Below are 11,952 nucleotides of genomic sequence, written 5' to 3'. Positions count from 1 at the left end.
TGCAAAGTTTTAATTCATACTGAATACACACTTTCCACATTTTTACTTTGAAGACCGCACACAATTTCCCCCTCAACTTTACAATTATTCACTGCTCTGTGCTGGTCTATCACAAACAATCTTGAAAAAAATACACTGACGTTTATGGTTGGCACATGACAAAATGTAAGACACTATTCATGAAACTGGTTTATTTGCTATTTTAAAGACATTTTCAGGACTCAGCACAATTTGTGTGGGTTTTTCCTGTGTCACGGATCATGAAGCTTTCTTGGAGTTATTCCAGTGGCACAATATGTGCCTTTGCTTCACATGATATTTTTATATATTTTGTCAAGCAGTAGTAGAATATTTTTTTTATTCACCCATGAAACAGGTGCTTTTTGATTTCATAAGGGTGAGTTTATTGTAACTTCAGCGGTTATAGGATTGCTCTGTGACTCTAAGCTGCCAGGTTTTTAAAAAAAAACATGAGTTTTAATTGAAAACTAACATCAGTTCTACTCACTGATTGAGCAGGAAATTGAACTTGAATAAAATAAAAATAAAATAAAAAAAGAATTTGATGTCTTTTAGTCAATATGTGGCACAAAAATAATAAATCCCTCCAGTTCATGGGAAGTTTAGGTCTGATTGACATTTTCTGCAGCAGCTTCTATCCCATACCACGTTGCGTTTTTGTTTAACTGTATTTTTAAAATGAGCACTTTTGCACATCTCGAATGAATGAAGCGTCACCTCGGTTCATTTTTATCCCTCTCTTTTTTTAAGCTTCAGATTTCAAATAGAATTGCAAATCAAGGGTTAATTTAAATAAGGAACGGCATCCGGTGGCATTCACTGGGAGGATAATTTTCCATTTCTTTTCTTATCACTCCTCCAGAAATAGAGGAAAGGCAAATTATCATGAGCATAAAGTGAGTGTAAGTTAAGTCTGTAAGAAGATTTATTTGCACGAGCACACACTGGCGAACCAGCTTCCTGTTAAAGACCTTTGGATGAAAAAAACCTTGTTGATGTTATAATACATAATGACTGTACTAAGCAATTTTCCAGCAGTGCTTTTTCCCTGCTTCATAGAAAAACTGAGTTCTACTGAGATTTTTTGCAATGACCCAACATAGTACTTTTCATCTTTATTTTCTTTAGATGACTTTTACACTTGTACACCTTAAAGAGAAAAGTTTCCCTATTATTCCAGGTGCAGTAACATATTTTCACATCTTTCCCATTATGACGAGTGACTTACGAGAAACAGCTGCCTGTAAAATCGTATCTAAGGAAAACATTCTAGACAAGTGATCGGAAGCTCCTTGGTACTCAGGTCAAAAGATGTAAAGATAATTTAGTTTAATTAGTAGGCGGCCTAACTACAAACTGTCCCAGCCAATTATACGAGGGCCTTTTCCTATTCAGCCAATCAATGTCCGAAGTCTGTAGATTTAGCTAACCAAAGGAAAATAAACAAAAACTGAAAAAGTCTCTATGGCAGGGGATTTATTAAACTACACCTCCCCCTTGTGGCAGCTCTGAGTAGAACAGTATTGTGCCCGCTCAGAGCGTAGAAATCTGCGAAGAATTTTATAAAAACAGTGAATAAAATAATGAATTCCACAAACTATAATACAATTCACTATTTGTGCTAAAAAAAAACACATAGCAATTTGACTACAACATTTTCTATCAACTCTCTTCTGTCATTTCCTCTATTTAGGTTTCACAAACACTTTATTGACAAAGGTAGTCCCTCCTCCAGATTATTGAATCTAGATGTTCCACAGCGGGTTAATAAAATCAAGCACATAATCATGCTAATTAGTTCTGAAAGCAGATCAGCAAGCAATACAGTGTTAGATACAAGCAGAAAGCTGATGACTAGTCAGATTAATCAGAGAATTCAAAAATTGCCCCTTTTTTTTATTTTGTTTGTTCCCCGGTTTTGTTGTTTTTTTTTTTTTTTTTTTTCACGAGCAACTTAAACTGTAGCAACAACTGCAGCCTCAGTTTGGATTCTGAATTCATTCACTGGGTAACTAATGTACCTTTTGGGGGACAAAGGGTGACTCTTTAAATTAGATATCACTTTTTATATTTGCCCTTTAGAGAGAAACCTATAAGAGTTTAGTAGGGCTGCACCTCCTCAGTACAGTAGGAGCATTAGCACCACACACTGACTCTCTATTTGATTTGATTTCTTCCCCCCCACACGCGCTGCCTCTTCAGCACGTGACATAGAAATCATTAAATTATAGCAGAGGTCTGACTGTTGTTGTTTTGTCCGCCTGCTAGCCCCGCCCACCTGTCCCTCTCTTATAACAGCTGCCTTCAGACGGCTGCGGGGACACAGCAGCAGACCTGGTCCTCATCCACACATGGACATCTAGCAAGTTTCCCACCCACAATGGAAGCCAATATTGTTGTTATGGGGACAGAAAGTGTCGGGAAATCAGGTAAAACACGTTTTCTACCACTGAAGACTAACCCTTCTGGAATTGCGTTTGAATATTAAGGTGGTTATTTTCTTCCTCAGCAATGACTGTGCGCCTGTTGACTCGGAGATTTATAGGTGAATATGGAGACATCGGTAAGTTTCCACTCTGCTCCCTTAACCCTGATGCCGTTGTAATGAATTAACTCTGACACAAATTTCTTTTCATTTTTCAGAATCCATCTACAGTCAGAGTTTTATAGTTGATGGCAGGGAGGTCACTCTGAATATCTGGGACTCACCTTACTCTCAGGTATATGTACTGTCTAGATCTCATAAATCTTGTAAGATGCTGCCTTATTGATGTTTTACGTGCAGTAGATGATGGGTGACCTGGTTCACTGTCCAGGGTGCCACACCCTGAGGGGGCGCCCACATACAAAAAAAATCTGAGGATCTATCTGTCTGTTTGTTTTGGACACCATCTGTATTCTGTACAATGTATGGACTGCAGAAAATGAGAAGGAAAAATCTGGACTGTATTTGATCATCTACAATTTGAATTTAAATGTTTACACTAATCAAACCTTAACTGGGTATTCTACATAGAAGAAAACGTGTTTTAGACAGCTCCAGACTTGTGAATACTTTACTTAATAGTGTGACAAGCCAAAAAAAAAAGACCATTTTGAACTCTGGTTTCGGCATTAAGAGCACAACATGAATGGGGAAATTGCAATTGGCCTATATGGGGGTAGTGGTGTTCATGCAAGACCTCCTCCGATCTTAAGCAAAAACCAGGTGGGAAAAAAAAAAATGAAATTATGCAGCAATTTTATTAAATGTCTTATTTTGCAGGATTTGTCTGTGGAAACCTCAGATTTCCATAAGAAGATACAATGGGCAGATGGCTTCGTCCTGGTCTACAGCATCTGTGACAGAGCCAGCTTTAACGCCATCAGCAGGCTGGTTCAGAAGATCAAATCCACCAGAGACTGCTTTAGCAGGGATAAAGTCCCCATAGTGATAGTGGGCAACAAAAAGGACCTGCACCACAGACGGACAGTGTTGAGTGAGGAGGGCCGGATGCTGGCCCTCAGCATGGACTGCCTCTTCTGTGAAGTCTCGGCCGCAGAGAACTACCACAGCGTCGTCTCTGTGTTTAATGGCCTCGTGGACAGGATGAAGGATGCCAAGCTCGCCACAAAGAGACCTCTGAGGTTTAAGGGCATAGTCAAAAGCATGTCTGCTGTGTTTGCCAGAAGAAGGACAGATTCACTTTGAGAGAAAAATGAAGGGAGAAGAAGAGGCTGGAAATTGTGTGCATTTTACCAAATGGGGGAAGAAAAATAATAGTACCAAATGACTCTGAATTTGGAAAAGCCATCAAACTTCAGAAAATGTGAGCTAAAACACACATGTTGCAGATGTTTCCTGGACCTCGATATAACCAAGAAAATGACTTTCATCTTTCTGGACTGTAAAAAAAAAAAAAAAAAAAAAACTATTTTGTGCAGGATGTTTAAACTTTATTTATCGGTGTTATATAAAAAAGTGCACACTGGACGTAGATGTCTTCATGTAAACATAAAAGTGTATTCAAATTCTTCCAGTATGGTTGATGCTTATACCAAAGAAATTGTCTTAAAAGACCCATTTCAAGCATGCTGTCAGTTAAAACTAAAAGCTGCCTAACTCCATGCATTCACTTTTTGTCCATTGTAATAAACAACACATAGCCTTTAACACAACATAAGTTATCAAAGCTGTGAAAATCAGTTTGGTCAAAGTCTAATATTTGTTGCATAGAGGAAGGAGTGCAGCTTCCAGAAAAATAATGGAGTGTGTTTCTATTTTTAATATTTTTTCCATTTCCTTGAATGTGAACCGTTATTGTTTACAGCTGGAAATAAAGAATGAACCTATATTTCATTTGTCTTCCATGTTGAATTCCTACACCACTTTTCTTGCTAATAAGAATTTGCAGGATCTAACATCTAGCAAAAGAGACTACAGCAATCACATTTGGTAAATATGTAATTACATTCGTTCATGGGACAATAGTGAAGACATGACACTTTCATGCAATTTTAAGTTGTCACTGTAAAGCTTGTGTAACAGTTTAAATTTGCCGTCCTCTCAAAATAACTTGTGTGATACACCATGAAATGTTCCAAATCCACATATATATGGAGATATAGGCGTAACTTTTCAAATTCCTCTCATTATTTCTCATGTAGCACATGGTTTTCACAGTCTAACATAGAAGTAAGCCCAAAAAACATAGAATAGGAGAAAATTTACCTAAAGTATGATTTTGGATGTTGTGGGGAACCTCAACTACCATTAAAAAAAAAAGAACATGCAAATCGTAAGGAGGAGTCAGACCAAAAGCTCCATACTGCATCAGTTTGGTCTGCATTGCTGTCGTAGGATGTAATTAAAAATGGCCACACGAAATATTGACACTTTGGGCACAATTTGGGCATTTTCACAAAGGGTTGTACTAATTTTGTTGCCAGCGGTTTAGATATTGATGGCACTGTGTTGAATTATGTTAAGAGGACAGGAAGTTTGCGCTCTTATGCAAGCTCTATTGACTACTTTACATTGTATCAAAGTTTCTTATCTTCAGTGTTATTCCAAGAAAAGATATATAAAACTAAAGAAAAACAAAATGTGAAGGGGGTAATCACTCTTTTGAGATATTATAGGTTAGACATTTGGCCACAATAACAAGAAGTGTACTTGGCTTGTTAAAGTGAAATTTTAAAACCTAATTATGTTCTACCGAATATCAAACATATATTGGTAGGATTATTCTAAGGTCTGCCAGTGGAGCTGATGCGTCGGACAGAGTGAGTGGAATACTGAAATGAGCTTCACCTCAAATTAACAATTAAATGATCTGAACTTGCTCCTAATTGGGCTCCCCAACAAGAAAATGATTTTCAGCACACATCTGAACTGGTTTCATTCTGAACTGGATGAATAAAGCAGACTAAGTTGGACTCGTAATTGCTTCTGACCGCAGACATCAAAAAAAAGAAAAAAAAAAAAGAAAAAAAAACTTTTTGGAATCTGTCTAAAAACCACATCAATAACTGAAAACTAAGCTATTTAAATTAGTTCTACAACTTCTGATAGGAAGCAAACTGGCAGAATAATTCCAGGACCTTGTTACTGGCTACAAATAGCCCACAGTTTCTTTGCATCCAAAATGGGGAGTTTATTCAAATATTAATGATAGAAAATCCACAATAATTTGAAAATATTTCTCAAGTCGCCTTCTAATGCTGAAGCAAGACTTCATATCAGTGCTCCTTTTGTTCGGAGTCCAAATCCCTTCCTGGAACTATTTGGAGGAGTTACCCCTAAAGAAACCCCTCTAACTGGCCTGAAAGTATGCTCCAATAAACTTGATCTGACCCCGAGAGATTAAGCAAAACCGTCTGCTGTTAGGTGTGGGGAAGATGTTCATGCTAGTGGTTAACAAGGCAGCTGCACATGGGGGCAAATGGCAGGTAAGCCGGTGCCGCTCGTCCTCCTTTTCTTTTCTTGTCTGTGAAGAATGTGACAGGAATAAGGCAGGGGTTAGCAAAGCTTTACGGCCCCTACAGGTCACTGTCACTGTCTGTGACCTCTCAAGATTTTCACATGGGGAACCCATAACAAACACCAGCCAGACTGAGCTGCTTGTGGCTTTACTGGAACTGAAACCGTGCGTTTATAGAAACTGCCAGCATGACATTCCAGTGTAAAATTAATAAAAGTTTTAGCCACATTACCACTCTGTAGTTAGGAGATGAACTTTGACAGATGATCTTGATTCGCATAAAACTTCTCGTGGAATTTTGGGGAAATTATGTCTGTCCATCCATCCATCCATCCATCTGTCTGCTTACAGAGGAAAAAGTAAGCACCATCCCCCCCCATCCTCTGTATGGGGGGAGGGTGGTATTATGGTGCTTATCTTCATGTTAGGATCCATCCAAGCACAATAAAAATTAAAAAAGGGACTTGGAGTTTGATTTTTGCAAAAACTGCAAAAGAGAACTTTCAGTGAGGATTACAAATTGTAAGCTAAATGACGTGCAAGTGGATGTGAGCTCTTACTGTCCAGTGCTGCTTGTCAAAGGTTACATGGAACACACGCAGAGCTACAGAGCTACATTAAAACATGAAATACTCTAAAGAGTTAATTTTTTTTGCGTAACTTTTAAATCTAACATTTTGCACCTTGTCTTCAAACTATATTTCTATCTGCAAACTAATCATTAGAATAACTTACAAATCATGTAAGTGTCATGGCAGCATTTCCGATTTGTTCCAAACTGTTGTTTCTATAAATGCAAATGGCATTTTATTTGCAAACACCCTATTAAAACTTATAAAACTAGATCACCAGTAACACTTAAAACCTAAAGCATTTCTTCCTAAAACACCAGATTTAATTTACCTCACATTAGATACAACAGATTTTAAAGTTGGAATTAGTACTTGAGGAAACCTCCCTTTTATTACTTTAAGTCATTTTAAACCAAGAAACTGCACTTTGTTGTCATAATTTAATAGAATGGGTTCTGTTTTTGGAAACATACAGCCAGTTTATCTCAGAAACAGCAGTGGATGTCTTTCCCTGGATCCAGAGTGTGTTTGAAAAACACTGAAAGGCTCTTCTGACAAATCAGAAGGGCCTTTCAGTGTTATAATGTCATTCCCTCACCAAAAAACATATGGATTGTTGCTTTGATTTTGTCATGCATGTTTTAGAAATTTATGAATCCCCCATGGAATTAAACAAACCACAAAACTGATTAATTACATAAAATCAAAGTCATAAATGTAAGGAGAAATTAAAGTAATTTCACATTTAAGATTTATAGATACCGTCTATAAACCGTAAGATTACCATCAGTGCTCCTAAAGTGGACAGTTTCTTATGAACATTTGTGTGAGTGTTCTGGCTGCACGTGATCAGATCATCTGTGACTCCACAGAAACCCAATAAGGAAATAATTTGCTCTTTTTTTTTTAGCTTTTCCCTTCCAGTCACCTTTCAGACATCAACCTGTGACCATTTCCTTTCTGGCTCACAGCACGTTTTAAAGACACACAGCTGATCAATGCACAATGTGATTTTCTTTCACTTTATTAAATGCGAGCCGGGTTTATTTCATTACTGTAAAGCTAAGTATTTGTTATGTTCTTTAGGAGGTTAGCAGGTTTAAAGAAAACATAAACAAAGAAATAAAAGGACTAAAGCAAGATTTTTTTTCCTATATTTTCACAGAATACAATATTACACATCTGCAACTGATACCTCTGAAGGTCAGGATTTATTTATCATGAGAGATCACATTAGTTTTCTTGGATTGCATGTTAATATTACAGGGTTATGAAAGCAATTTCTGTTTCCACGAAAAATAACAAATGTACAAAATTAGCCATATTTAAAGGTGAACTTGTATAATGCAACTAAACCAGGAATCTCATGTCCAATACAAGTTTTAATGAGGCTTATAATCCTACACACTGTATCTGTACAAATGCCATGTTGGATTCTTGTTGTGAAGCCCAACGCAGACAGGAGGTAGCCACAATCCTAGTACGAGGAATTTTAATGAAACAAACGACACAGTTTGGACCTACAACAACAAATGAAGAACAAGGACACACCATGAGGATCTGGCAAAGAGTGGATGAGAACAGGGTGATCATACAACTGTATGCTGGGCAGGGACATGAACAATTCAAATGAACATTGGGGTAATACCCTGAACAAGATAAACACATATGTTTATTCCTGTTCACTGTATTTGTTCATTCTTTTATGAATAAACATAATAGAACAACCAAAGAGTACACAATCAACTCAAAGTGTTGCAGAACACATTTTTCTTTTGGAGAAATTTTCAATTTGTATCAGTCCAAGATGTACCCAGCCTCTCTCTCAATTATTGCTGTAGGTGGGCACCAGCCCACCCTCCGCTTCTTTGCATTCATTAAAAGAAACTACTTAAACTTCAAAATACATTTCATGATATAGATATAAATATGGCTGGATGGTTAAAATAAGTCATTATATTTATATTGCCCATTACAGCATGGAGGCCATTCAAAGTCCTTTACACGACAAAAACATAATACAATTAGAAAATAACAGTAATTTCCAGCAAAATGTGGGGGCATGGCTAATTGGATTATGTTGGGCTCAGCATTTTCGGTAGTGCTGTTCATTGGTCGCAACAGGGAAGGAGCTTATCTCAGCAGTCTACGGCTAAGAGGCTGGGTACACCCTGGACAGGTCACCAGATCATTATGGGGCCAACACAGAGACAAGTACAAGACATACTGTGCATTCACAGAAACTTATACCAAAGGTCAATTTACCAATTACCATGCAGGGTTTAGACAGTGGAAGGAAAGTAGAGAACCTGGAGAAAACCCATGGATGCACAATAGGCTGTAGAAGATGCTGAATCAACATGGAGCCACGATAGAAAACGATCCTTGCTGTCAGTTGATAGTGCTAAAGAATACAGCACTGTGCAGCTCAGTGGCGTGACCTTGTAGCAAAAGTTAAATGTTTTGCTTTTTCCAAAACGTTTAGTTCTGATACATTTATAAAAGTTGTCTTTCTTTCACTTTTAAGAAAGTTCATTTTTGTTCATAAAATATGCTTGAACAGGCTCATACCTGTTATCTCTACCTTTGGCAGTGAACAAAAAAAAACAAAAAAAAAAAAACTTTATTTGCTAATGAAAGAATTACACAGGAAATCAGGTATGCATGGACCGCATGAGATTATTTAGTAAAATGTGATAACTTTTCAAAAATGTAAATTACACCTTTGCTCATGCCCTTTTGCCTTTGCTAAGCTCTCCCACAAAGACTTATCAGACCTCCTGCAGCGGCCGACTGCTCAGCAGAAAGTCTTGATGTGTAACCACTGTGACCATTACTTACCCCCAGCAGTGAATGTCGTTGAAAGTTCAAAGTTCAGTTGCGCTTGTATTTTCCATGTTAGGATTTAATGATTTATCTCATTCTGCCGTTACATTTTCCGGCATTTTCTCTAAATAATTTCCAGCGCCCAACAGTTAAAACCATTTGATATTTTTTATTTTATATTTTTGGCCAAAACCACAACTTCAGGCAGAAAAGATTATTCTGATGGACAATATTCAAAGCTTTGCTATGTAAATAACAGACTCAGTACAAGTCCATCTGGGCTCTTAGCTGTAGGTATATTGGTTTTAACAAGTTTCATTGTAATTTACTTAATTACAACAGACCAAAACAAAAAGTAGAGCATTATTAAGAAGGTTTACATTAATTTTACAAAAGAACAAATATCTAAAATGTGTCAAATAAATTTGTGTTAAAGCCACTGAGTGAATGTTTCGTACGATCACCATTTACTGCAATTATGGTCTTTAGTCTTTTGAAATATGATACATTTTATGAGCATTTTTATATCAGGTCTTCAATTGTGGGGCCATTTAAGAACATCTAAACCATTCAATCTGAGCTCTTGATGCTTGAGTCACTTGTTTTGACTCCAAAGAGTGAAATAAGACAGATTTATGTTGATCTTGCTCTCTTGCAGAGACTTAAAGCTGTTCTGATAGGTAAACTGAAAACTTTCATGAGTTCATCCACTTTAACAAAATCTAATTTCTATCTGCATAGAATTAACCCTGGGTCCTGACAAGCCTGCCAGCGTACGTCACGGAATGTGTGTGTGTGCTTTTTTTGTTAAGTAATGTATCTTTGCTAAACATACCTTTTCGAAATGCTTCCCAAAATCTTCCGTTTGGGTTCGTCAGACTGTGAGTGTGAGTTAGGGTTGACTAAAAGTACTGGGAGGTTTTAACCAGATCTGGGTGTTTTCTTCAGGAGAAAGGACTTCAAGCCCTATTTTTCAGTCCAAATAAATAGTAGAAGTACTGAACATTGCTGTCATACATAGTTACTTATGGCATCTAGTATTTTTGTATAACCAGATTATTTAACTGCTTGTTTGCAGTTATTTCAGTTTAGAGCTGAACACTTGCAAATCACACAGTGCTTTTTTCCTAAAAAAAAAAAAAAAAAAGCGGCTCCACACAGTGCATTTAATAGACATGACTGATGTAAATGAAGCAAAGCACCGAAAACCAGCAACTCATGTAAAGGCCCTCCACTTGATTGAGAAGGACTCTATTGACATCATTCCGTGGATCAATTAAATTTAGCTTGTTTGATCTTTTTAATAACTAGAGACTCCAGACTGGCTAGGCATGTCTGGAGGGCAGAACTGATAATGCTTTGATCTAATATAAGTTAAAAGAATGGTTGGAAACATGCTCTCTTTCTAACAAGGAGGACGCATGGAGGGGAAAGAAGATTCTATTTAGAATGTGAGCCGGCAAATGCAATCAGGCGTGGTGTCTCAGTGAATCATTACACCGTGAAGGGTGATAAAACGCTCACTGGGAGCTGCTGAATGGTGGACCACACATTTTTGACCAAATGTGGAATGATTATAAATGCAGTTAACTTATTTAGTTGAAGTCAAAGTTACTCTTGATTGAGTGTAGTTTCAAATTCCAGCCAGAATGTGACTTTTTTTTTTTATATCGCGATAAAGATATTGTCAAACTATACTCTGGATCTGAAGACACATCAGAGACTTAGAAAAACAAAGTTAAGCAGAATTTCTTTCCAGCATAAGGGATACAAGGAAGTAACGCTGACTCGTGATAAATTAGTACTTTTACTTCTATAGGGAAAGTACAAGGAACAAATTTAAGGGGCACGGATGAAAAAGAACCTGACAATGACCTTTAATAAGCATCTGATATTCAAATCAATCAATCAGTCAAATTTATTTGTTTAGCCCATTTAAGCAACAAGGCAGTTCAAAGTGCTTAACATCATAAAAACAAAAATACAAAGTCATAAAAGACACAATGCAGTCAACAATTGAACAAGCATTACATTTTGATGATTGCCATAATCAAAGTCATGAATACACATCAAATATGTTGGTCAACATTTAATATCTTGTGATTCAAATGCAACTCTAACCAGGTGGGTTTTTAATCTAGATTTAAAGGAACTCAGTGTTTCGGCTGTTTTGCAGTTTTCTGGGAGCTTGTTTCAGATTTGGAACATTATATTTGATCTAAAACCGTCTGTTTGGTGGCAATACAGATCGTTTGTGTAATTACTTGAATGTCAGGAATTGAAGTAATCAGCCCCGTCTCTCAGGACAGAGCTGATTACTGGAAAGAATTCACCACTTCCAATTCTTTGCTATAATCTTTAGCCTCAGCAAAAGCAACACTGTGTCAGACTTAAAGGTGGGTACAGCCTCCTTCTGATGACAACGGCAGCATACTTAAGACAACTTGTACAGAACAAGTCCCTTCAGGTTACATGAAAAGAGCCACACATGACTTACTCACGGACCTCACAGAAGGGGTCTGTCCTTTCATGCGATACTCATTCTCTGAAAAATGCTGCCAAAAAGGGAG

General features: G+C 37.2%; 1 protein-coding gene across 1 annotated transcript; it reads left to right on the top strand.

The window, feature by feature from the left end:
• The first annotated feature begins 2,319 nt into the window (after positions 1–2,319).
• Positions 2,320–4,355, top strand: LOC103147859 (ras-related and estrogen-regulated growth inhibitor-like protein). Its single transcript, XM_007566408.2, has 4 exons — positions 2,320–2,450; positions 2,531–2,584; positions 2,665–2,741; positions 3,287–4,355. Exons 1-4 carry the CDS (start codon positions 2,402–2,404, stop codon positions 3,710–3,712), a joined length of 606 nt encoding a protein of 201 aa, XP_007566470.1. The 5' UTR covers positions 2,320–2,401; the 3' UTR covers positions 3,713–4,355.
• The last annotated feature ends 7,597 nt before the right edge of the window (positions 4,356–11,952 follow it).

Source organism: Poecilia formosa, unplaced genomic scaffold (genome assembly GCF_000485575.1).
Source record: "Poecilia formosa unplaced genomic scaffold, Poecilia_formosa-5.1.2 Scaffold191, whole genome shotgun sequence".
Lineage (NCBI taxonomy): Eukaryota > Metazoa > Chordata > Actinopteri > Cyprinodontiformes > Poeciliidae > Poecilia > Poecilia formosa.
This window is presented reverse-complemented; position numbering and strand designations above follow the sequence as displayed.